At 44.5% G+C, this 26,947-nt stretch overlaps 1 protein-coding gene across 3 annotated transcripts; it reads right to left on the reverse strand.

Moving 5' to 3' along the window:
- Positions 1–1,012: 1,012 nt before the first annotated feature.
- Positions 1,013–26,667, reverse strand: NR1H2 (nuclear receptor subfamily 1 group H member 2). 3 transcript variants are annotated; one of them, XM_053266267.1, is made up of 10 exons: positions 26,549–26,667; positions 22,233–22,350; positions 20,750–20,828; positions 20,506–20,625; positions 16,242–16,511; positions 14,198–14,442; positions 8,551–8,730; positions 7,603–7,702; positions 2,247–2,455; positions 1,013–1,638 (listed from the first exon to the last, which is right to left on the reverse strand). In XM_053266267.1, exons 3-10 carry the CDS (start codon positions 20,787–20,789, stop codon positions 1,492–1,494), a joined length of 1,311 nt encoding a protein of 436 aa, XP_053122242.1. In that variant the 5' UTR covers positions 20,790–20,828; positions 22,233–22,350; positions 26,549–26,667; the 3' UTR covers positions 1,013–1,491. The 3 variants fall into 3 exon arrangements, with proteins under 3 accessions (XP_053122242.1, XP_053122240.1, XP_053122241.1); XM_053266265.1 differs by having other exon boundaries at positions 20,506–20,628; XM_053266266.1 differs by lacking the exon at positions 22,233–22,350 and having other exon boundaries at positions 20,506–20,628; positions 26,549–26,613.
- Positions 26,668–26,947: the final 280 nt, after the last annotated feature.

The raw sequence follows: 26,947 nt of genomic DNA on the forward strand, positions 1-26,947 counted from the left end.
TCTGGGACTTCTGGGGGCTGGGCGGCCTCCGATCCCCACAGCCCCAACCGACTCCGTTTCAGAGCTGGTAGTCGTGTGAGCGGCCGAGCTCCACTACTGCTTGTGGGGGGGTGGGGCGGGGAGAGCAGGCTTGACCCACTCTCCCCGCCAAACCCCTCCCGGCTCTATACACCGATCGCGTGCAGAGCCTCACTGAGCTAGACCACTGGTCCATCTAGCTCAGAATCATCTACACAGACTGGCAGTGGCTTCTCCAAGGTTGCAGGCAGGAATCTCTCTCAGCTTAGAACCGTCTTGGAGATTCCAAGAGGGAATTTGGAACCTTCTACATGCCAGCATCCAGGTGCTCTTCCCATTTGTTAAGGGGAATATCTTACAGTGCTCACATGTAGTCTCCCATTCAAAGGCAACCAGGGTGGACCCTGCTTAGCAAAGGGGACAGTTCATGCTAGCTACTACAAGACCAGCTCCCCTCCTCCTTACTGATATGGATGCTTGTCAAAGTTTCTAATAACAAATATGAAAAAAAAGGAAAGATTGTGCCATCACGTTAGTGTTGACTCCTGGCAACCACAGAGCCATGTGGTTTTCTTGGTAGAATACTGGAGTGGTTTACCATTGCCTTTTCCTGCGCAGTCTGAAATGATTCCTTTCAGCACCTTCCTATATCGCTGCTGCCCAATATAGGAGTTCCCCATATACTGAGAAAGAAATAAGAAACCCGCAACAAAATGTTGCAGTATATCCCAGCTGCACATGTATTGCCTGGGCATGATTAAAGTATTAAGTACCTTTCCTGCTCAGAAGAAAGGGTTACGACTGTCCTGAGGGAGTATTCTTCAAGCTGAGAAAATCCCTGCTCTTTTTGTTCAAGCAACACCCCCACCCCCCACGCCCCGAGTTCCATCTTGCCTGCTGGTGCTCTGGTTATGTGTCCATAAGAATCATAATGTTTCCAGGCCTTAATGCAACTTAAATCCCTCCCATCTATAGCATGAGGCCAGGCACGATATTTGGTTTGTCATGATTCAGTTTATTTTTCTGGGCACCTGCTCCATGCCAGGCAAACGGCCATCCCCTCCCTTTCCCCTCTTCCAGGTGGGTGTTGTCAGCCTAGAATGCCCCATGTCGGCGGGGTGGGGGTGCGTGTTTAGCATTCTTCATGAACAGAAGGGAGTAGTCTTTGGGGAGAAGTCCCTTTGCATCTTCCTCCTACTTCCCACAAAAGAACAACTCCGACTGAACCCCCCCCCTCCAAAGACAGAAGTGGGGAGACAAATGCTGGAGGAAATATAAGTAAATGGGGGAGAAAAGTGCTTAGTAGCCCCTCCACGCAGTTCCTCTGGCCGGACAACAGTCCATCCGTTCCAAGTCCATTCTGAGGTTCAAGGAGTCCCGAGCAGGACAGAGTCTCTTGTGGGGCTTGAAGGGAGGGGTGTCTGAGGCGGAGGGCCTGCACTCTCCCTCACCCCCACCCTCCCCACAAGAAGTCTACTCGTGTACATCCCAGATCTCGGAGAGAAGTGGTGGGAGTTTCTTGTCTTGAAGGCGCAAAGCAAAGACCTGCTCCGAGTGTACGCTGCTCAGGGTCCGTAGGCTCACCAGCTTCATCAGCATGCGCGGGAACATCAGGTGGTCCTGGGGAATGCCGGGGAGGTTAGTCAGAGAGAGCTCGGGTTAATCCAGTGTTGCTGCTCTAATGTAATCAGCCAGATTAAATAGATTTTTAAAAACCCACCCCCTGAAAAGGTGCCCACACTTAATAGGGCAGCAGATAGTTTGTATTATACAGGTGGCCCTCCTTATTACAACGACCGATATTTATAACACGCTTTTCAACAAAAAGTTCTCAAAGCGGTTTTCATAGATATAGATAAATAAGATGGCGCCGTTTCAACAACTGTGGTTTCGCATATCTGCCGACGGGTCTTAGAGACCCGGTTTCTTTATATGCGGTATTAAAACTGGCTAAAATCCACCCATTCACAGTTTTGAGTGGCAGGAAATGACCCAGAACGACCCTTCTGATGTCATTTCTGGTTGTCATTTTACAGTGCAAAGCCATTTTGTGGGTCTTTAAAAAATAAAAATAAGATGTTTCGTTATTTGCGGTTTTTGTATTTGCACCTATAGGCGAGAACGGAGCCCTCTGTGAATGGCGAGGGCCACCTTGGCTTCACCCCACCCCCCCATCTACCCACCCACTCTCAGCATTTAGTGACAGTCTCCTGCCCATCCCCAGTCACCTGTGGGCGGTGGAGACGGATGTAAGAACTGAGGGCCTCGATGTAGGGTTGCTGCAGTGCCTCCACCAAACCGTGGTCCTGTACGTTGGGCCGGTCGGCGGAGAAGATGTTGATGGCAATGAGGAGGGCATACTCGGCGTCATCCAGCTGCAGCTGCCGCATGGCCCGGGAGAACTCAAAGATGGGGTTGATGAACTCAACTTGCAGACCTGATTTGGGATGGGATGGGAGCAGGGCATTAGAGAAGCAAGACAGGTGCATCTTACACTTCCCAGTTTAATCCAATGAAACTCATTCATCTTGTCATGAAGTCATTGTCAAAGGAAATCTCTTTCCACATATTGCACAAGTCCTCGAACTTGGCTCTCAATGCCCAGTCCCTTTTGATGCAATGCACAGATTCCCAAACTCCACAGGTTTTGGTGGACTAAAACTCCCAGCATCCCCTGCATGGTGGGCAAAGGCTGCTGTTGCAGGGGGTGATGTGATTTGTCCAACAATTCTGGAGACCCAAATTTGCAAACTCCTGACATAACGTGTACTTAAAATAATAAAGCTTGCTGCTGCAAGATGTGGCAAAAGCCATTACTATAGACAGCTTATTTGACCTCTGCTCCACAAATTTGTCTATCAGTGACAATCAGTCATGACCGGTAAACGGAGCCTCCATGTACAGAGGTAGTGTATCACTGAATACCAGTCGCTGAGGTCTGGTTTTGTTTCCCTTTTATTTATAGTTAAATGTCTATACAGCCATTCCTGAAATCTTCCCAAGGTGGTTTACAAAAACATGTTAAGAACAATTAAATCCATGATAAGTCAACAAAACAACACATACCAACCATACTCACAAACTACTGTAAGCAGCATTAATGGAAAGAAAAGCAGCAGCAGCAACTCCTAAGAACCAAAGTCTGAACAAACAAGCAAATTTTTATTTGCCTCCTTTAAGGCTCCAAGGGGAGAGGAGGTGTATCCCTGGACTTTTTTGAACCCAGAATTACAGGATGGGAACAGACAAGGTCAGACTCAAGAGTAGGCCAGGGGAAGAAGTTATTTCATCACCTCCATCCTCCTCCTGGCTTGCTACATCCAGCTGGTTCCCTCTCCAGGGGAACTTCCGAGTCAGCCAAGGTTGCCAGAACCTAAGGGGTATACTCGTGAGTCAAATGGGCCATAAGCCAGAATTTGGCTTTTTAAAAGCCAAATCTGGCCACTTAGCTTCCGACTCCTATGCTCCCTCGTCATTGGCTGCCTTGGCTTTAAATGCCCCAGTACAGGGCTTAAAGCCAACTCCAAACCCTGCCCCCTCCCTGCTAGGCGTAACTATAACAGGACAAGGGGAGACAGTTGTCTGGGGGCCCATTGCCTTGGTGTGCCCCCCAGAGGCAAGTCTCATGACTGACTCCCCCAGCTGCGCACCCGCCTGGGCTTCCTTCAGTTGTATTCATCCTCCGAAATTGATGTGAGTGTTAAGACCTGGAGCTACAGAACAGCATGTCTTTCTCTAGTACCAGTAAATGACTTGCATCGTCCATAATTTACAAAACCTTTAAAAAAAAATTTAGGATGATGTTCTATTGTGGCACATAGGATATATGTATAGGTATATGTATATAAATTTTACTATGCTTCTTGTTACCACTATTCAGCCTCATTTAAGATTTCTTTACTTCATGAGCTGAGCTTCGGGGCGGGGGGCATTTTAAAATCTTGTCTCTGGGCCCACTCCAACCTTGCTACGTCCCTGCTCCCTGGTCTCACTTCCTGTCACGCCCAACATGGTTGCCCCCAGAGGCAGATTAAGCTTTTTGACGCCCATAGGCAAAAAGGCTTTTGCCACCCTTTTACCTAAAAAAAAAGTTTGCCTTAAAAAAAAAAAAGTAAAGGGGAGGGGACTTTCTCCTCGCCTACTCCACCCTTGCTGCAGCTGCTGCTGTGCACAGAGAAGGGTGGCAAAAATTGAGGAGGGGCAAAATTTGCTGTTCCTCAAATTTTGCTGCTGTAGGCAAATGCCTACTCTGCCTCTCTGTTAATCTGCCACTGGCTGCACCACCGGAGTTGTTCCCTGCAGCTCGCCCTGCCTCGCCTGCTCAACCCCACCGGGTGGGACCTGATCAGCCTAGAACCATTTCACCCCCTGCTCCCTTCGGGGGAAGACAGAAGCCCCGAAGGAGGGATGCCGCACTCTCTGCTGGACTCCACAGGTTATGCTGGTCTATGACCGTAATAAAGATTGATTTGATTTGGACTCCACAGGGCCACACAGGCAACCAGGTACAGTGGCATCTCAACACCTTCTAGAGGGGCAGATGCCAGCTGGGAAAGCACCGCAAAGCCCGAAGCAATGGCCCAAAAGGCCCTCTTTTACATACGCAGTGGACGAGCTTCCCTGTGGGTTGGCATATGAAGCAGGGCCCCATCCCTCAGACCAGGGTGTCTTAACCTTGGGCCCCCAGATATTGCTCTAATACAACTCCCATCATCCCCAGCCATGCCCATTGTGGCTGGGGATGATGGGAGGTGTATTCCAGCAACATCTGGGGGCCCAAGGTTAAGAAACCCTGTCTCAGACCTTCATGGATGGAAAGAAGTATTCAGGAGCAGGGGGTCCTTCAGTGATCTAGGTCCCACACCATTAAAACATCTGTGGGTCCCCAGATGGTGTTGGACGAACTCCCATCATCCCCAGTCAAGGCCACAGAGTCCCCTGTCACTGGGGATGATGGGAGTTGTAGTCCAACATCTGGGGAACCATGGTTGAGAAGCCCTGTGTTGGACCTTAAAAGTTATAAGCAACTTGAATTGGACCCAGAAGCAGATTAGCAGCCAGTGGCGTTCTTTCAGGATACCTTCATGCTCTGCTTAGGAACTTCTCAGAAGCATCTGCCTGGCCCCTGTGGGAAGCAGGGCATTGGACTAGTTAGACTGATAGAGCAGGTCTCTTCTTAGGCTCTTCCCAAGATGTGCACATGCCGAAGAGAGGCCGTAGCTCAATGGAAGGGCATCTGCTTTGCATGCAGAAGGTCTCTGGTTCAATTCCTGGCATCTCCAGGTAGGGCAGGGAAAGAGTCCTGCCGGAAACCCTGGAGAGCCACTGCCAGTCAGTGCAGACAAGACTGAATTAGATGGACCAGCTCAGGAAAAAGCCGCTTCCTATGTTCAAGCTAGACCTTGCTAAAAATAAATAGGAACTACAACCACCAATCATGACTGGGAGATCATAAAACACCCTTTAACGTTCCTGCTCTCACACACTCAACCCCATCCCTCCACCCCCCAATGGGAGAGAACCTCTCACAGTGTGGTGTGTAATAACTGCACACTGAACAGGCAGAACAAAGGTAAGACCATGGAGGTGCAAGATTCCAGCACAGCTAGAGGCTCTCAGACAGACACACCCTTTCCACTATAAAGATCACAAATACAAGATCAGGCATGTGGGAAGTACAAATCACCCCTAGCAAAAACAAAAACAAAAACTTGGCTACATTCCAGATCCCTACATGGTACCCCTAACCCTCCAGTACACCACTGCAGAAAGTTGGCCAGTACTGAAGGCACACCCTCACCAAATATGGAAACAGCGTTCATCTTGAGGATGTTCTTTCACTTGTCGCATGAAGGGATTATTGTCGATGCATGAAGAGGTGAGTGGTGTGAATCACAGTTCTGGAGGGGGAATGTTTCCTGCAAGGCAGGCTAAAATACAGGTTCTTGGTCATCTGAGCGCAATAAAGCTGTTCCCTGGGATTGCGCTTTAGAATCTACAAAATGGCATTTTTAGCCTATTTTCCAGTAGGCTTATGAGATCGCCTGGCATTCCATGGGTGTGTCTGTGTCTGTGTGTGTCCTCAGCAACTTCGCATTGCCTGGACCAATATGAACCAAATTGGGTACAGTTGTAGGGACACACAGGGACACCTCAACAATGTAGTTTGTAATGTCATCCACCCCAATTCAAGATGGCAGACATATGAACGTTTGAGGCACAAGTGGGCTAACTTCTGAACCGCCTAAGCGATTTGGACCAAATTTAGTCCAGTTGTAAGGATAGTGAAAGGAAAGTAGGCAGATTAGTTCTTACTAGTATTTAAATACGACAGCCTCCCTATTCTGCTCACAAAAATTGCATTTTTCAAACTTTTCCCAGCAGCAGTTTGTTTGTTTATTTATTAAAACATTTTTATACCGCCAAAAACTTTCGTCTCTGGGTGGTTTACAACAGTAAATGTTAAACACTACTGCTGAGAAAATTTTGAAAAATTCAATTGCAGTATTTTTAACTGAAATACCAATTCTGTACTGGGTAATCTCACTGCCAAACACTGTTCAGATTTTTCAGTTTTGCAACTCTGTTCAAACATGTTGCTCTCCCTTGTAAGTTTCATTTCTAGCAAGAGCTACTAGCTTCTCATTTGACAAGAATCTGGAGTTTCACTCATCTCACTTTCAAGGAGACAGCAGCTTATTGTCTTATCTTATTGATAAGATATAAGATTATTGTCTTGAACTTATTGATATTATCTGCAAATTAAAAAGGCATGAAACTATTTTAGAGTAAGTTTGTATTTTTCTTTAGTGAAGAGACTGTTTCTCAGCAGTGACAGCTGCTCTGAGTGGTGGAGGACTTAAAGATGCCAGATCAAAATAGAACTTGTCCATATGAGCATAATCAAATGCAAGACCTAGGTGTGCATTTTATTGTTGGAACAAGAGAGAAATTGTAATACCCTAAGGCCATGGTTTTCAAAGTACGTGCTGGCTGGATCCCTTCCTGGCCCCTTGCTAATTAAAATTTTTTATTGCCTGTCACAATAAGTAAGTGAAAATCAATCTGATTATCTTTTATATGGTATTTAAAACATTTTATAAGTAATATCTTTGTCTAAGTTTTAAACTTTTTGGGGTTTTTTAAACTAATGTTTTACTTTCTGATATTTATTTTGTTGTAAACCACTAAGAAATGTAGGTTTTGGGCGTTATAAAAATATGTTGAATGAATGAATGAATGAATGAATAAATAAATAAATAGTCACTTAAATGTTAAGCGTAGTAGCTTGACAAAACATGTTTTGCCTACTGTGATTTTAAAAAAAAAAGCTCTTATGAGAATAAATTCTTTTGGGTTTGGGGGATAAATGATTGACTTCACCTTGGTCATGAGAAAAGACATTTTAAAACTTCTGCCCTAAGGGAACTAAAATAAAGTTCCGATCTTATTTCCTGACGTCTGATACCATTCCTGGGACATGCTGCCCAAAGGTAAAGAATGTTCTGAAAGCAGCCTCTTCCACTTCCCCACGAGCTTCAACTTTTTCTTTCTCCTCATTCCTTCTCCCCTGTCCCATCTCACCAGCACGATGAAAGTCATCCTTGCTGTAGGTGAAATCCTTAAGAAACGTAATGCACTGCGTCTCGTGGTTATAGCGCCGCGCCGTCTCCAAGAGCATGATCTGTGGGAACAGACAAGTGTGAAGTTGTGACCCTTGCTTGAACATTGTCCGAAATACATGCACATAGATACTGACTAGATATGCAACATGCTCTCTCCACATTTTTCTCCTCCCAAAGTTAAGTACTCACATTCTGTTCTCACACTAACTTTCGTGACCTATCTTTTCAGCCGGGCTTTTAATAATATTTAATTGGTTTTAAAAATGAGGTTTATGTTAATATGTCAGCTGCTTTTATTTCATGTTAATTTTTTTGGATTTTAAATTTTATGTTAATTTTGGATGTGATCCGCCCTGAGCTGTTCTGGGATGGGCGGTACATCAAACAAACCTACATTTAGAGGAAGGCCTAGTTTTCACTAAGCTTGTAAACGCACACCTGGGCTGTACCACTTCAGATTCACAGAACTGAATCTGGGTCCATTTAAAATGAATAACCGAACCCAGGAAACTAGAATATAGACATCTCCCTAACATGTTAGCTTTCTATGGGTTTTTAATAGGGAAGAATTGAGTCATGTAAGCCCCCACCTGTAGTCTGGAATGGTACAGCCCAGACACACCCCAGCAAGAACCAGACCTCCAGGCTTTGCTCTTGTTTCTCCCACACACTGCCATGTAAATTCACACTAGAACTTCACCACTTGTTTATCAGTGAATTCTCTCTCAACGGAAGCAACACACTGCCTGATGTAGGCATCGAGAGATTCTCTGAGAGGTAGTTACCACTGCAGGCTCTAGTGGTACTGGAGCACTGTAAGCAACCAAGTCCCCACATCCTCAGTGTGCCAAGACTTCCCTGGCAGCGGGGAAGAGACACAATCTCACGCCATTCCACTCTTGCTCACCTCAATGGTGGAGGCCTTGAGCAGGGCAATCTGGTCCTCCCGGGAGAGCTGCAGGAAGCCAGGCACCTGCTTGGCAAAGTCCACAATCTCCTGCACTGAGATGATGGCCAACTCCGTGAAGTGGGCGAAGCGTTGCTGGCGTGCCTCCCGGCTGTTGGGGTCACTGCCCATAGGCCAGGGCTGGTGAGCGGTGGGAGAAGGAGGCAGCAGAGGGAGAGAAAGAGAGGAGTCTACCAGGGTGTTCGTATCACACAGAGGCTACCCTGACACAATCCCAAGGTTCCCTCCTCCCTCTTTCCAGATCCCACCATCTTGCTCCCTTTAATCGACAAGATTATAGGAACCTGGAATCCTCTCCAAAGATAATCTAGAGACTTTCCCTCTTCTCCAAACCCTATGCTCATCCTTTTCCCAGCAGGATTCCACCCCCCACCCCCACCCCACAAGGATACTTTTGCTCCTGATCTAAGAAAATGCCCTCATGTGTAGGCAAACGAGGAAGAAGAGATGGAGAATCTAAATATTAGGCCTCCAAGAGTCACTCTCCTTCCCCCACCAGTTCCATCTCACTTCCTAGAGAGGCTCAGGAGACTCCTGATCAGGGATCCCTAGATTTTCCGTTCCCCATAGACTTGCAGCACCAGCATCCTGAACCTCACAATTACCCATTTGAGAGCACTCATGGGTACCCTTCCCACTTTTGAAACGCCATAACCCTAATGGAAATTAGAAATGCTACCCATTTGATTTTAAAGTGGTTTACTTGCTTCTTCTTCTTTTTAAAAACATCTTTTGAAAACCTTGCCTTGAAGCCATTTCATGGGCATTTTGAAGTACCATTTACCCAAAGTGAGCAGAGAGGTCTGCAATGGGGCAGATAACTCTTTTGGAATAGGGTTCCTATGCATTTGCAAGAAGGGTGGATTGGAGCTGGGGGTGGGAGAGGACAGAAGTGTTTATAGTTCTGTATTTATTTCTGTTGGACTAGCTCTTGGTAAATAATCCATTTTTTATTCAATTATCTAATAATTATTTTTAGGAGTATTTATATGGAATGTATAAAATGGATAAGGAGTATGTAAGGGGTGTTTCTATGTCAAGGCACAAGTGATGGCTGCTTGCATGCTGGGGCCGTGCAAAGGAGATGAATTCCTTTTTGGGAGGAGCACACAGGCCTTCCATTCAATTAATGGCCAGCAAGACCACCTTCATCAGCTCCAGCTTGGGACCAACTGGCTTATCCTCACCCAGAACTAAAGACAACATGGTGTAGTGGTTAGAACGCTGGACTAGGACTGAGGAGCTCCGGGTTCAAATCCCTGTTCAGCCACGAAGCTCATTGGGTGACTTTGGGCCAATCACCTCACAGGATTGTGGTGAGGATAAAAACAACTGTTCACATCATCCTGAGCTCCTTGGAAGACTCATGGGATATAAATCTAAAATAAGATTAAATAGGGTTTAAATTTTTTAAAAAACAAAACTGTATCCATCAGCGGCCGTTCCACCTGGTTGTACTTGAGGGAAAGCTCAAATTTGACACCTACCGTAGCTGGCAGGAAGGCAGGTGCATGCAAAGGGAAGGAATAAGGGGGAAGGGAGGCCAGTAGTGCCAGATGGGACACCTGGGTCAGCGTTAATATGTATGTATGTATGTATGTATGTATGTAGGCAAGTGTGTAAGGCTGCTGAGAGTGGGAGATGGGGTTAGGGATCCTCAGTATCAGATACAGTCACTGCTGGTCATACAAACAAATCAGTCTATGGGCCAGGGGTCTAAAAATGGGTTGATTGGTACATTTTGAGTGAATAAACAGGGTAATATTTCTTGGATTGCTTATGAACCTAGTAGAATGATTAGCTATGATGGCCTTTGATAAGGAGTAGCTTTCACCCGCCCCCCCATCAGCTTTTTGTGGAAATCATAAGCTTAAAATGAATAATACGCAAGAGTGGCTGTACAGTGGCCAAACAACTTTACTAATCTGAAGTGGTTACGGATTTTCTATCTGAAGTAACAGACTAGCAGCTAAAAATGAAAAAGAAAGTTTTCCCATGGCAATATTTGTGATTTCATTATTATTTTGGTAGCATTAATATACAGAAAACATTCACAATATTTATCTAGAAATTTGTAAGGAACTGCAAGGTCTTCAAATAAAGTTCTAAAAACCACCTAATGGCGCAGCGGGGGAATGGCTTGATTACCAAGCCAGAGGTTGCTGGTTCGAAAGTTTTCCAGACTATGAGAAACATCTATATCGAGTAACAGTGATATAGGAAGATGCTGAAAGGCATCGTCTCATACTGCGTGGGAGGCGGCAATACCGACTCCGACTCGACACTGACTCAACGGCACACTTTACCTTTTCTTTAGCTCATCATAAAAGTCATAGTCGTCATCTGTCTGTTTCAAAGTCATCGTCCTCTTCGTCAGCCTGGTTGTTACATTCTTCTACATGGCCTATTGCCATGCGTGTCAAACCATTCTACATACAAACACATGTGAGCTCAGCCCACGACTGTCTGCACCTGCAGGACAACCATGCAAAAACTGAATCAGGAGCTGGTTTCCCAGCCATCCACTGCATAGTAAGTGCTTCTTATCATTCTATCTATAGCTGTTTGGACTGGGAATTTCTGGAAACAAGATCAATAGGTTAAAACACAAACACACACCCAAAAAACCCTTGCTAATTAGCATGGCAAATGTGCTTTTGCAGGGAGTCACAACAAGGTGGCAATGGATATGATTCTGCTACACCAGGGTCGGTCTCCAGCAATTGTTGAACTGTTGTTGTTGCGACTGAGGACGATGGGAGTTGTAGTTCAACAACAGCTGGAGAGCCAAGGTTGCCTACCCCTGTACTACACTCATCTTTGCACAGAAGTCTGTGTAGCATAACTCGTCAATATCTGCTCATTAAAGTCTCTTAGAGCCATAAAAAAACGACATGTGAAATGTTCAAGACATTGAAAGAGTTCTGATGGTACATCTGAAATTATTCTGCCATTTTCTGCTTGTTTACCTGATGGCATGAGCATCACATAAGAACCAAGAATGATCATGTAACTTTCTGAAGTAGCAGACAACTTCTAATAGAAGTTCTAATATTCAGACAACTTCTAATAGAAGGTCATCAAGCAAAACAACAGAGGTTGTGTTTTGATGTATACTGGATTGTATCAATAAAGAATGCAGAAAGGGACTACAGAAGTGACAATGATGCAGCACAGAATAAGGACATATTAGGAGCTCACAAGATAAAGCAATGGCAAATACTCTTATCATATTCAGCCAACAAAATAAGTCTTATATCCTTTTCTGTGTGAAGAATGGAAGAAGAGGGAAATACAAGGAGAAGTTCCAGGGTGAAATCTTACTAACTGCATAAGAGGACTTGTGTGACAAGATTACTCAAAATGAGGCTGAAGAAGTCACAGAACTATCAAATCATGAGGCAGCAGACACAGGTTTGTTGCTATATGCCTGACATGCGGCCAAGGAAAGCTACAAGGCAATCATTATTGTCTGTAAGGACACAAATGGGATGCTCCTAAGTGTTGCTCAGTGTCACATATATGCACCTATGTTTCAGAAGCATGGATTACAACCGTCAAGATACACTGACATTAGAGACATTGCTTGTGCTCTAGCATGTGGCATAGGTAATGCACCTCCTGGGTTGCATGCATTGGCTGTGACACAGTCAGTGCCTTTGCTGGTTGAGGCACATTTTTGGCACTTAGACATGTACAGGCTAGCCCAGAATGTCAAGTGACATTTGAGAAATGCGACAACTTGGAGAGACATCAGAACTCTTTCAGTGTCTTGACATGTCATTTGTATGGCTCTAAGAGACATTAATGAGTTATGCCACACATACTTCTGTGCAAAGAAGGGTATAGTACAGGGCTAGGCAACTTTGGATCTTCAGCTGTTGTGGAACTACAACTCCCATCATCCTCAGTCACAACAACAACAGTTCAACAATTGCTGGAGAACAAAGGTTGCCTACCCTGCTGTAGCGGAATCATATCCATTGCCACCTTGTCGTGACTCTCTGCAAAGGCACATTCACCATGCTAATTAGCAAGTGGGGCGGGGTGGGGGTGGGGGGTTGTTTCTGTTTAAAATGCCTGATCCCATTTCCAGAAATTCCCAGTCCAGACAGCTATGGATGGAAGAACAGTAAGAAGCACTTACTATGCAGTGGATGGCTGGGAAACCAACTCCTGATTCAGTTCTTGAACAGTTGTCCTGCAGGTGCAGACGTGTGTTTGTATGAAGAATGGTTTGACACACAGGGCAATATGCCACGTAGAGGAATGTGACAACCAGGCTGACGAAGAGGAGGATGACTCTGAAACAGGCAAATGACAACAATGTCTTTTATGGTCAGGTAAAAGCTTTACTTAAACTTTGCAGTTCCTTACAGATTTCTAGAGAAATATTGTGATTTGAGTGTTTTCTGTAGATTAGTGTTATTAAAACACTAATAAGATCATTAATATTGCCATGGAAAAACTTTCTTTTTCATTTTTAGTTACCAGTCTGCTACTTCAGATAGAAAATGTTGGATTAATAAAATTGTTACCTTTAAGTAACTGGTGCTTATTAGGCATTTTAAACCTATTTTTAAGTACCAAAAGCTGATTTTGGGAGTGAAAGCTACTCCTGATCAAAGGTCATCACAGTTAATCATTCTACTCAGGTCATAAGCAATTTTTAAAAACCTACCCCGTTTATTCACTCAAAATGTACCGATCAACCTTTCTGGCCCATATTCTAAGTAGGGAGGATCCTGCCTCCCTATCCTTTCTGCTTCTGAAAGCTTCCAAACCTCCATCAATGGCTCCACCTCCTAACTAGTGGCATAGAGCCCCAACCCAACTTGATACAGGGACTCAGCTATTGGATGGAACTATCTACTGAAAAGGTTCTCCTCTGATTCTCTCTCAATGCTTGTTAATTTACATAGTCCTGCCTCTGGGACAAGTGGGAAGAGCTAACTCATCCTAGACCTCCTGCACTAGCAGCAAACAGATCCCTAAGAACAGCAAGCAGGGGTCTTTACCTCCCCCAGGTCTCCTGGGTTCCCTGGATGGTGTGGTGGGGCCTCGAGGTCTGCCACATGGCTGAGCCATTCAGACTTTCTGAGGCAGAACTGCCAAAATCCACCTTCGGCTCATGGCAGAGGGTGGGCTAGAAATATGTGATGGCAAAGTGTTTGGGTGCTTTTGTAAGGCCAAGGCGGTGTAAACTAGGCTTGAACATCACATACCACAGACCTTTCTTCTTGCTCCCTTGTCACAAAACCACATACCAATACTGAGAGCCAGAGTGGTGTAGTGGTTAGAGTGTTGGACTAGGGCTGTGGAGACTTGAGTTCAAGTCCCCATTCAGCCATGAGACTCACTGGGTGACTATAGGCCAGTCACTTCTCTCTCTCAGCCTAACCTACCTCACAGGGTTGTTGTGAGGATAAACATAACCTCTGGGCTCCTTGGAGGAAGAGTGGAATAGAAACAATAGAAAGAGTGGAATAGAAACCGCCCTGAGCCATTTTTGGAAGGGCGGTATATAAATTAAACAAACAAACAAACAAACACAGACAGATACACAAACAAACAAACATTGAGCTACCGTGACTTTGGGCTGGTCACTGAAACTCCTCTTGTTGCACTGCTGCTGCGCTGCCACCAGCTGTCTGATCATGCCCTCCTGCTGGGGTGTGAGAGGAGCTGGTTCGGGCTGGGGCAGAGAAGGGTCACAGGGCAGAGGAGGCACCCGAAGAACCTCGCCTCCACCTCCCTGCCCACCTGAGGCCCCTTCTCCCTCCTGCTGTTTACGAATCTTCTTCTTGCGGATCTGTTCTTCTGACAGCACACCTGGAGAGTAGGGGGCAGGGGAGAAGAGATGTCAGACACATATCCCAGAGTTCCCGCTACACCACTATGCAGCCCCCGCCTCAAGAACTCTTTCTTGACTGTCATATTCCCTCCAAGGGAAATTTGCTCAGCACCTTCACTGTTATCTTTTAGATACCAAGCCAAATCTGTCCTATTTGCCTGATCTTTTAATATTCAGCATTAACGAAGATGATGATGATAGCTTAATAATAAAATAATAATAAAAACAGGTTCATAATTATTATTTATGGCAATTTACTGCAGATTTCTTTATATTGCCTTAATTTGCTTTTATGATTTTTTTAAAAAGTTAATTGAATTTTATTCATTTTATATTGTGTTGTTTTTGGATATCCCCAGCAGTATTACACTGCAGGGAGCGGGCGATATAAATATTTATAAGATATAAATATTTTAAATAAATCATACATATCTAGGATGGGGAGCACCCTTTCCAAGGGGCTCCCCCTCCAAATCGCAAGAGCGGTTATCTGGATGGTGACATTGATAGCAAAGTGTTTCTTTTCGTAGTGCCTTCCATTGAGGAAAACCTGGATGACGGCAAGCAATCGCTAAAGCTCTCAGACCTCAAAAAGCTCTTCCCATTTTTATGTAAGGGTATTGTTCTCCTCTTATTGAGGCTGCTTTTGTGTGCTGCTCTTTACTGTTCTAATGGGTATAATTTTTTTAAAAAAACACATTTAAAATAAATTCATACTGCTTCTAATATTCAAATTAAATATCTGTATTTTAAAATTATTATACAGATTTGTGCTATTTTTAATATACTGTGAACTGCCTTGGGATTATTTTCAATGAAAGGTGGTATATAAAGCTAACAATAAATAAGTAATATATGAATAAGATGGTTTATCACAATCTCTTCATTCCTTACTTTCAATAGCGCTGCATTTAAATTGTTCTACTGTTTGCCACTTTGAAATCTGGGGTGGTAAAGCAGGTATACATATATTAAAGTAATCTAAAAAGGAATAACAGCCACTGGAGAAATACTTGTAAGTATTTCATTTAGTAAGTCAGTTGTTCATGTTATTCTGTATTGTCAGTTTTATAAGGATGCTCGTATTAAGTTCATTGCTCCTCTCTTAAAGAATCATCCTGGCCATACGGATCAATTTTAGTTGGATTTTTTGCTGTCAAATTGTAAATCTGTTACCTCTATTAATGTGGCCAAGTTTTGTTTTGTTGCATCCAAACTTCATAGAGCTTGTATTAGCAATTTGAATATGTATTATTTTAAATGTTAATTATTTAAAATAATTAAATTTAAAATAATTAAATATAGTCCTGGTCTAAGGACTGTAATAAACTTACTACTTACTTACTAGATTGTGAGCCCTTTGGGGACAGGGAGCCATCTTATCTATCTATCTATCTATCTATCTATCTATCTATCTATCTATGTAAACCACCCTGAGCCATTTTTGGAAGGGTGGTATAGAAATCGAATAATAACAATAACAATACTATATTAAAGTAAGCATAAAAATATTTGTTGTTTGGAACACAGGAAGCTGCTTTATACTGAGTCAGACCCTTGGTCCGTCTAGCTCAGTATTGTCCACACAGACAGGCCGCAACTTCTGCAAGGTTAGAAGCTGCAACTTCTGCAAGGCTTTCATGGAAAGGCTATTTGAGGAAAGGTGGGATATACATCTTTTCAACAAAGAAAGAACTTCCCTCTGTGAGGCCCAACAAGCTTTCTCCAACCCCCCCCCACCCCCGATCTCGACCCCATACTTCTCGCTGGTACTCACACTCCTCCCGCATGCCCGCCTGGTGGCATTTTTTCAAGCGGCACTCCTGGCACTTCCGCCTCATGTACATGTCCATGTGGCACTGCCCGCTGCCCTTGCAGGTGTATTGCGCCCCCTTGATGACACTGCGCCGGAAGAAGCCCTTGCAGCCCTCGCAACTCAGAACATTGTAGTGGAACCCTGATGCCTTGTCCCCGCAGACGCTGCACACCTCGTCCCCCAACATCTTTGGGGCGGGGCCCTTCTTGCGCTTGCGGGCCGGCTCCTCGGCTGTGGAAGGGAGGGAATAAAGATGACCAAGACAGCTATGGAGCCACCTCCTCCATCATGATCACTAGTATAGAGGCCTGCCTAAAATTTCTCATAGCCAGGTCACCTGTCCTTGAAAGCTGGAATCTCTGGAATGTTGGCCACTTCAGAATCTGACTTGTTGAGCTTGGAACACAAACCCAGAGCTGCAGTCTGAAGGCACATGATGCAAGCATTCTGGTGGCATTTAGGCAGGTCTAGATGGACGGGACACTACCTGGGAACTCATGTAGGAACATAGGAAGCTGCCATATACTGAGTCAGACCATTGGTCTATCTAGCTCAGTATTGTCTACCCAGACTGGCAGCGGCTTCTCCAAAGTTGCAGGCAAGAATCTCTCTCAGCCCTATCTTGGAGATCCCAGGGAGGAAATTGCAACCTAGATGCTCTTCCCAGAGGAGTTCCATCCCTTGAGGGGAATATCTTACAGTCTTCATACTTCTAGTCTCCCTTTCATATGCAACCAGGGCAGACCCTGATTAGCTAAGGGGACAAGTCATTCTTGCTACCACAAGACCAGCTCTTCTCTCTATGTATGCCGCCTTGAGTTCCATGATAAAATGTCTTAAAATATTCCTCAATTACCCTCACAACAGCCCTGTGAGGAAGGCCTAATATCAGACCTGCTTGATAAAACGGGGGACCAATGCGAAGACAGATTTGTTCAAGGTCACCCTCTCCAGTTTTTGTGCATGGCAGGAATTTGAACACAGGATTTCACAGCCTGCACAGGCAAACCGCCCAATTGACCACCCCCACACCCGTTGTCTCATCATCTCTCCCTTCACCCTTGCACCTATCTATGATCAGATGGGCAAAATACAGAGCCAGTTTAGAAAGCCAGTTCATCCTATGGTAAATGTTCTTGGACTGTATCACTTTCACAGACAGGAGGTGAGTGACTGCATGACTGAATTCTCCCCTATGCAAAAAAACCCCAAAAAACCCCTCCCTGCATAAAAACATGTAGATGACAGAGATAACAGAATGTTAAGAGTTGGAAGGGACCTTTGGAGGTCTTCTAATCCAACCCCCCAGCTCAGTGCATGAAACTGCTATACAGAGGTGTATCTAGGGAAAATAGTCCCTAGGGCAGGCACTGAAATTGCGCCCATCTTTCAGATAACTTTACCCTAATATCAGTTGAAAAATACAAGCCAAGCTCGTTAATCTTTTAATCTTTCAAAAACTATTTAGCAGTGGACGTAGCCAGACCAAAAAATGCTAGAAAACTACAGATTTCAGTATGCTGGGGCTCATGAAATACTGAAATACTATGTGGAAGTGTACTTGGGAAACAAAACAGAAGTGCCTGTCTAATTCTCTCCTATGCATTGTAGCATCACTGTTACATAAGCTTTAAAAATAAATGGAGAATTTGACTTTTCCCAGATACTCTGAAAATAATTAAAGGATATGCAGAGTAAACTGTGTCACTGCTTAGAATATATTCTAGTATTTAAGAAAGACAGTTAAAATGAGAGAAAGAGAGCCATTTTGTTTTCGGCTGCCATTTAAAAATAATAATAATTTTAAGAACTGGCACCCCCTTCAAGTGGCGCCTGGGGCACGTGCCCTGCCTGCCCTACCCTAGATACGCCCCTGCTGCTACAGCATCTCTGATGGCTGTCCAGCCTGTTTGAAAAACAGGCAACTTAGAGCTCACCACTGCACAAGGCAGACTGATCCACTGTTGAACAGCTTTTACCATTAGTAATTCTTTTCCTAATGTGTGTGGCCTAAATCTGCTTCCTTGTGACTTTCTCCCATTGGTTCTAGTCCTGCCCTCAGGCACACCAGAAAACAAGCCTGCTAACACTCCAGCTTAGCTCTGCCCCAACACCCTTGCTTTCTGTGTATAGTTCTCTTTTTCCACCATAGGAAGCATCCAGTCTAAGGTTGGCAACATCCCACTGCCCAAATTAGGGACACGCGGTGGGGAGTATGTGGGAGTCATTGGGAGCCCGGGTGCTGTATGTGTTTTTACCACTCGCAACTTAATCTATGGTATATGTTACAACTTCAGTTGCTTCTCCTCTGCTTATCGATATAACCACGGCTAGACAAACTGGGTGTGATGCAATTTTGACTGGGTGTGATGCAATTTTGTTTTCTAGAAAGAGAAGTGTTGTTAGCCAGTAAAAATAAGTTTTGCACATGAGCACTTTCTAGTAGACATCGCTTGCATGATTTTCATGATCCTGATACCTGAAGAACGCTAAGTAGCCAATCATTGATGGCTGTTCATGTTAATGTTTTTGTTGATGTCCCCAATATGGGACTGCTGGCAACCCTAAGCCTGCAGCCCACCAGAATGACAGAGTACTCTGGTAGGGAGGGAGAAGAAAAGGGAAAGGAGTTGGGGCTCGTGAATTATTTCGTTATTAGTGAAAATAACTGGTTTGATCTAGCCACAAGTTCTTTCCATAAGCTGAAAATAAGAGACAAATGGCATCATGTAAGGGACAAACCATTTTGGGCTGAAATAAAGGACCGCTAGTAATCCTAGTCCAGTCACACACTCCCCTACTCTACTCTTGCAATACAGGACAGTCCAAGTACAGTTTTATCACCTGATGAAGTGTTCCTCTATAGATGCAGACAGCCAATGGGGCTGCCAAATGGGAGATGTTTCCACATTTGAGACACAGGAGAGCAGCGATATCCTCTGGGCCTTCCCAAATGCTGTTTCATGCACAGCAGCATAGTAAGTTTTCAGTTGGTAAAGAGGGCTTCTATATTCATCCAATGAGGAAATTTAAAGAATGGCAAAATATGTACTTTTCCAACATGGTCAATGCATGCTTGTGACTAGAGGGGGAATTCTAGTCTGTGAATAAGAAACTAGAGGAAGTACTTATTCCGGGTTGATCTACAGCAGAGGTCCCAACTCCCACACACCCAGGACAGATGACTGTAATGCCCTTTACATGGCGCTGCCAATGAAAACTGCTTGGAAACTTTAGTTGGTCTAGATTATAAATGGCTAAATTAGTGTTCCCTCTAACAGGGATTCCCAGATGTTGTTGACTACAACTCCCAGAATCCCTAGCCAAAGGCCACTGCAGCTGGGGATGCTTGGAGTTGTAGTCAACAACATCTGGGAATCCCTGTTAGAGGGAACAGGGTGCTAGACTGTTATCTGGAACATCTAGATACATACATATCTCACCAGTACTAAAGACATCCAGATGAGCCTAGGACAAAGTGGTTTGAAGGAACACCTGCCCCAATTTGAAACTTTTTGACTGCTAAGATCATAATCAGAATCCCCCCCACATACACCTTCTGCAGTTATTTTGGTTGCCTGACATGAAGAGAAAAATTACTCAGAGTAGTTTCAATGAAATTAAAAGGGCAAGTTCAGCAATGCTGCTCAGCGTTAGTACAAGTATTTCTCCAGTGGCTGTTATTCCTTTTTGGATTTTAAGTTTTCTGGAGACTGAGAACCGTCTTTTACTTCTTATTTTTTAGTGTATACCAATTTGAGCACTTTCTTGTTGAAAAGTGGTATATAAAGATAAGAACAAGAAGTTGTCATTTTAAGTTCAATGGGACTACTTTGAGAACTTTTCCTCGTCCTGTCAGCTATCCTTCCGTGACATTCCTTTTTCTTATCCTGACATATTAAATAAACCATCATAATATTTCAGAAATGCCTCTTAACATATCCCTAGTTCAAACGGTTTTCAGGGATTTCCAACAGTTGCTAAGAAAACTGCTGTTATTGTTTCCCCCAATCACTTTTTCTCTTGCTGTGGCTGCTTTTTAAATTATGTTTGCAAACCATCTTTGAAATTTTATACTGAAAAGCAGGATAAAAATATTTTGAAGAAATGATCCCCCTGCCTTCAGTCCTGAGTGCTGCTTTAGCTTTCACCACAACCATCTCTTGTCAGACCTCTCCAGACTGTCGCGCCTAGACCAAAAAACCACACTTCTTCCCCCCCTCACCGGCACTGTGTGTTGAGCTCTCGCCATCGTCTGTGCAAACCACCTCAATTTTCACGGTGCTATGAGACTCCGGCCTAGTCTCTGACCACTCGTCCTTGACCTGTGAAGTGGGGTCCCCATCTTCTGTTTTAAAAACATGGCGGGAGGGGAAAGGGGAGGAAACCAACAGTTAATATTTGAAAAGCCCATTTCCACTGTCCATTCAGCAACGGGTTGGTGGGGTAGGTGCCCGTTGTCAGCTTACCCAGTGGTAACTGAGGTTCATCGGTGCCTGTTTTGGCCATCTCAGGGCGTCAGCCACAGCAACATTGCATAGCGCTGCCCTGGAAACAGGCAGACAAATGGAGACAGTTTAGTGAACTCAACACTCTTTCCTTTGCTCTGCTTCATCCATCTCCCTGGAAAAAGAACAAACGTTCCTCAATCTCCTCCTGTTATAACTGTGCAGAGGCCCTTTACCTCAGCGGTGGTAGCGGCCTTCAGCACTGGAACTGGGTTCTCCTCAGACAATTTACTTATTTTGGACCGCTTATGTGGTGGGAAAAGAGCAACTCCATTGTTTCTTCTGCTTTCAGGGATCTATCTACTGTATGCCCGAGAAGTCTAAAATGCCCTTTCTTGTCTATACATATTCCTTTCTGCCTATCTCCCATAACACTAGGACCCAATGAAACCTATGGGCAGTAGATTCCAAACAGCATAAACTTAATACAGTGTGTGATGAATTTAGGGTGGGGATTCCCAGCCCTTTGACCCCCAAATACTGGACTACAACTCCCATCATTCCCAGTCACAATGGTCTTTGTTGCAGTTCAACAACATCTGGGGACCCAAAGTTGGGAACCCCTGAATTAGGGGACATAATGTCCCAAGACACCCAAATGACCGTGTTAAAAAAGGTTTAGATAAATTCATGGAGGGCAAGTCCATCAGCCGCTGTTAGCCACAAAAACACAAAATGGAACCCTGCTCAAGGAAGCACCCACCACCCTGCTTACAGCATTCACCTCTTCAGACAAAGGCTGTAAGCGTGAGAGACACACTGGGTGGGATTTCCAGTAAGATATTGGAGGCTGTTCAGCCTCCTTTTCACAGCGTCTGAATGGGGCTTGTATATCACTGTATACCTGTTGCTGGGGGGACAACCGTGGAGGAAAGCGATTTGCCTTGTATCCTATTTGTACTTCCTAGAAGCATTTGGCGGGCCAGTATAGCAAAGAGAATGTTAGGACAGATGTCTCTTTGGTCTGATCCAAGAGGACTCTTCTAATACTCCTACTTCCAATGTACTGTTTGAAAGTTCTTCACGCACTTTCTTTCTGGACCCCCACTACATCCCCAAACAGAATCTCATTAATGGGTTTTCCAAAATGGAAGGGGGCACAGCAGCGTTCCCTCTAATTTTTTTCATCTGTGCGTAGAATGAGTTTTGTTCTGGATGGCAGTATCAAAGCAGTGTGTGCGCGCAACATTCATTCAGAGTGCAGCTGTCTTGATTCAACCTGAGTGGGATCTAAAACTAACTAAGTGGACATAAAAGAAAAACTTGTAAGCGGGCACACATGCACACACCTTAGAAGGAACACTGGGGCACAGCACCTTTTGGCCTCTCTGTGTCCAACAACTATAGTATCCACCCACCCCTTCCTTTGCCTCTCCTTCCTTCACTACCACACACCCTTTCCAATGCACAATGTGCTGGAAGTGAAGTTGTCTTAAAATCTCACCCTTCTCCCCACAGTGGGGAAGAGGCTCAGCTAGAGGACAGCCACATATCAGGCATCGCACAGGTTGCAGCGAGTCACTGGAGGGGCAGGCAGGTGGCCTTAAACGAGGGGCTGCAACCTGAAAGAGAAAACAGGTGTCAACAAATCCCTCCTTTCTCCCCAATGGCGCTCTTTTTAATATACATGGTGGATGGACCATGTCATTCCAGAAAGAGAAACATTCACCTCTCTAGTCAACATTACTCAGCATGTTCTCGAAGCTACCCTCTTACAAAGTCAGGGGCATAAATTAGAGGAGTGTTTCCCAACATTTTTTAAATCTGGTGGCACACTTAAATAATAAGAACATAGAAACATAGGAAGCTGCCATATACTGAGTCAGACCTATCTAGCTCAGTATTGTCTACACAGACTGGCAGCGGCTTCTCCAAGGTTGCAGGCAGGAATCTTTCTCAGCCTTATCTTGAAGAAGCCAGGGAGGGAACTTGGAACCTTCTAGTCTTCCCTGAGCAGCTCCATCCTCTGAGCAGGGTTCTCTCTAATTTTTTTCATCTGTGTACAGAATGAGTTTTGTTCTGGGTGCGAGTATCAAGGCAGTGTGTGCACACATGCATTCAGAATGGAGCCTTCATTATTAATCTGAGCGATTTAATAATGATCTAAAATTAACTGAGCAGACAGCAAAAAACTTGTGAGCGCAGGCACATGCGCATACCTTAGAGGAAACACTGCCCCTGAGAGGAATATCTTATAGTGCTCACACTTCTAGTCTCCCTTTCATATGTAACCAGGTCACACCCTGCTTAGCTAAGGGGATAAATCATGCTTGCTACTACAAGACCAGCTCTCTTCTCCTCTCTCCAAATCTCTCCAAAATCCCCACCTCAAAACTGTGGCAGACTGGTCCTCCAAACAACCCCTCACCCCTTTCTTTGCGGCAGCAAAGTCACCACACATATCATCATCATCATCATCATCATCATCAATTCGATTTCCATACCACCCTTCCAAAAATGGCTCAGGCAGCTTACACAGAGGAATAATAAATAAATAAGATGGATCCCTGTCCCCAAAGGGCTTGCAATCTAAAAGAAACATAAGATAGACACCAGCAACAGTCACTGGAGGTACTGTGCTGGGGGTGGATAGGGCCAGTTACTCTCCCCCTGCTAAATAAAGAGAATCACCATATTATAAGGTGCCTCTTCGCCAAGTTAGCATTAGTTTAGTTTCATTAACAAATACTTATTTATACATTGGGAGGGAGTATTATGGGGCAAGGTGGCTCCAAAAGCGGCAAGCTTTAAAACCCAGTTTTTTGGAACTGCTTCACTCCCTTATGCTTTGGGCAGGGCATGTCCTTCCCAGTGCATAAGGGAGCTACCCAACTTCTTGCTTTTGGAGCTGAGTCAGCACAACACACCAGCCAGTGTCCTGTGACACACTGACTGGGAAATGCTGTGTTAGAGGACCGAAGATGATGTCAGAAGATGGATGCCAAGTTATTCAACAAAGGGCCAGTTCAGATGATATCTCTTCAACTGAACTAAGCACATGTGAAAAGCATGCATGCACACTGTGAGCATTCACATCCACCTTCCCTCCCAGCATGGCAAGGTGCTTTCACCTAATCAAGTGAGGGGGTAGTTCATCTGAGCCACTTCTCTACACACACTACAAATACTAGTTTAAACAACATACTGAGGGGGTCGGAGAAGGATGTGTCCTCACGTCCTTACCATGTGTGCTTGGGCCAGGCAGAAAAGTATTGTCCAAACAGGCCTACAAAGAAGCCCTATTTGAACATTAGGAACATAGGAAGCTGCCATATACTGAGTCAGACCATTGGTCCATCTAGCTCAGTATTGTCTACACAAACTGGCAGTAGTTTCTCCAAGGTTGCAGGCAGGAATCTCTCTCGGCCCTATCTTGGAAATGCCAGGGAGGGAACTTGGAACCTTCTACTCTTTCCCGAGCAGCTCCATCCCCCCTGAGGGGAATATCTTGCAGTGCTCACACATCAAGTTTCCCATTCATATGCAACCAGGGCAGACCCTGCTTAGCTAAGGGGACAAGTCATGCTTGGTACCACAAGACCAGCTCTCTTCACTTTATGATGGATGGATGTACAGGTTTCTTTACTCACGTACAAGTTTTGTACGAATGACTATACATGCAACCTTTTAAAAAGTGAGACTGGGTACGTGCCTGTTTAAATATTAAATACTGGATACAGATTGAAAGTGTACTACTGTACATGTGTCACACGTAATGTGTAAACAACTGTACATCTATTTATTTATTAAGTACATTTCAATACCGCCCATACAAAAAAAAGTCCCTGGCAGTTCACAATCCAAAAACCATTAAAACATTAGCAAATAAATACAAATAAAAACTTCAGGTATTACAAAGCTTTAAAACTATACGCCAAAAGCCTGGCTAAATAGGTATGTTTTCAGGTACTTCTTACAAACATTCAGAGAAAGGGAAATTCTAATTTCATTAGGAAGCGTGGTCCAAAGTCCGGGGGCAGCTCTAGAAAAGGACTGGTTTTGAGTCACCACCAACTGAGCCAGTGGCAACCACATCTGGACCTCCCCAGATGATCTTAATAGGCAGCAGGGTTGATGAAGATTACAGTTTCTCAACTATGTACAAAGGCGGCCCAACATAGAGTGCATTGCAGTAGTCTAGTCTGGATGTTACCAGCATATGCACCACTGTGTACAAATCTGTCCATGCATGTACTGTACAAAGATTGTATATGATTTGAGTATAACGTGAATAGAGCTAGAGTTCTGGGCTATACAGAAGGGGTGGAGTATTCTGGGAATCTTGGGGAACATGCATATCATCATAATGTTTTATTTCAGATTAACCAACTGAAGGTAACTACTATCCTATCTATCCAAAATATTTTATGTTAAGAAATGTGGTTATAATGCCAAATTACAACTTTAAATATTTTGTATTATCATTTTTGGGATGTATTTTATCTGGTTTTAATTTCATCTAGTTTATGGAAAGGTCTATGGATCAAATAGACTGAGATCCTGATCTTTACTTACAACCAAATACAGAGTAAAATCATCATTCCATATATAAACATGCCACTCTCCGATCACCCAAAAGGGAAAACCATGTGCAAAGAAGGAACTCATCGGTATTATCTTGAATATACATCTTTAGAAGAGCCTATTCAGGATTGCAGTATAGATTAGTAATCTCTTAATATACTCCAGCCATCACTTTACACTTATCAGGATGGTTAAGAGATGGATATTCTCTGTTACAACAACAGGGATATTCATCCTAATCTGCGAGAATGATTGTATGGAAACCGATAAACTAGTTGTCCTTTATAGCCTAGGTACCTGAAGGGCCGCATAATAATCTATGCCCAGATTATCCTGCTTAAGATTTAGGTGCTGCCTTGAAAGGGCCATTATTCTCAGTTCATATGATGGCACCCAGAGATAGGGCTTTTTCAACTGTAGTTCCACAATTCTATGTGAAATGCCCCCAGGAGATCAGTCAGGCTGTATCTCTGGTTGTATTGTTCCCACTGATTTTTTTTTAATGCTCCTAATTACCTTTTGTAATCTATCTTGGGGAGTATTGCACTTGAAACACAAGGCATAAAACATATCAAATAAATACTCTAATGAAAAGGCATGGTTTTGTGCAAGTATGCAACAGGCCCCTCTGCCACTGCAGGGGGTGGATGGGTGGCCATTAAGCCTGCTAATCACATAATGCCTACCTAACAAGTACTGCTACTACTCGAAAGGCCTTTTTAGCATTAGTGGGTGCTGAACAGGATCTCATCAACCATTTCTTTCGGCAAGGTTAGGGAGAGCAAAGTTGCCCATAGACTCCCCAACAATAACCGTCTGGCTCTTCCCAGGCCTTCTGGGAAGTTTGGGGGGATTTTAAGCACATCTTCCAAGTTCTGATCGCTCCAGCTGATGGGGGCTGGAATCGGGGCAGCCGGTATAGTCTTACCTCCCGCAGCCGGCTTCTAAAGTCAAGTCTCCCTTTCCTCCCTGTGACCATCAGTTTAGGAGGCGTCATCATCCAGCACTCATACAGATCTTCAGTGCTCCAAAGCCCCTTATTAAACCGGGGTGCGGGGGATTTAAATTCACTCCTCCACTTATTGTAGGCGTATGGGCAGGACTTTTCAGATTTTGACTCTCTTGCCAAGGGGGGGGTGACTTTCCTCCTGAGAGCCCAGGAATGCGGATCACAACCCCCACCTACCGGATCCCAAACCTCGCCACTCTCCCAGTTTCTAAAACCCCGTTCTTTACCTCTCTCTCCGGCAGCACCCCTCCACTTGCAAAAAGTGAAAACACTGTATCGCACACAGGAGCAAGACGCTTCCGGGAACCCTTGCTAGGCGTCACTTCCCTTTCCAGCCTGGGAAAACCACCCCTCCTGCAGTTGGCACCTCCCCTATGGGACTTGTCTGCGTGGAGTTGCATCGCTTTGTCTGCCGTGTTACCTGGGTCTTCCTAATCTCAGTTGTTGTGACCCACTCCTCTGGCTTTTGCACTCTGTCTTACATTTATATGCCTTTGAGCGGGGTGGCCGTGTTAGCCTGTGAGAGCAAAAGCAGCAAAGGATCTTGTGGCACCCGAAAGACGAACAGATTTGTTTTGGCATATGTTGACCCAGCTCACGTCATTCACAGGGCTGGGTCAACCCAT

The sequence above is a fragment of the Hemicordylus capensis genome, chromosome 6, assembly GCF_027244095.1.
Source record: "Hemicordylus capensis ecotype Gifberg chromosome 6, rHemCap1.1.pri, whole genome shotgun sequence".
Lineage (NCBI taxonomy): Eukaryota > Metazoa > Chordata > Lepidosauria > Squamata > Cordylidae > Hemicordylus > Hemicordylus capensis.

Bases quoted from the DNA above. Each gene is read 5' to 3' on its own strand.
- NR1H2 (XM_053266265.1), bottom strand. From the start codon at position 20,789: ATGGCCAAAACAGGCACCGATGAACCTCAGTTACCACTGG. The intron at 8,731-14,197 runs GTAGCTCAATGT...ACCGCTCACCAG, and splicing joins GTGACCAGCCCAAAGTCACG to CCCTGGCCTATGGGCAGTGA. The intron at 7,703-8,550 runs GTGAGCAAGAGT...CTGTTCCCACAG, and splicing joins TCAAGGCCTCCACCATTGAG to ATCATGCTCTTGGAGACGGC.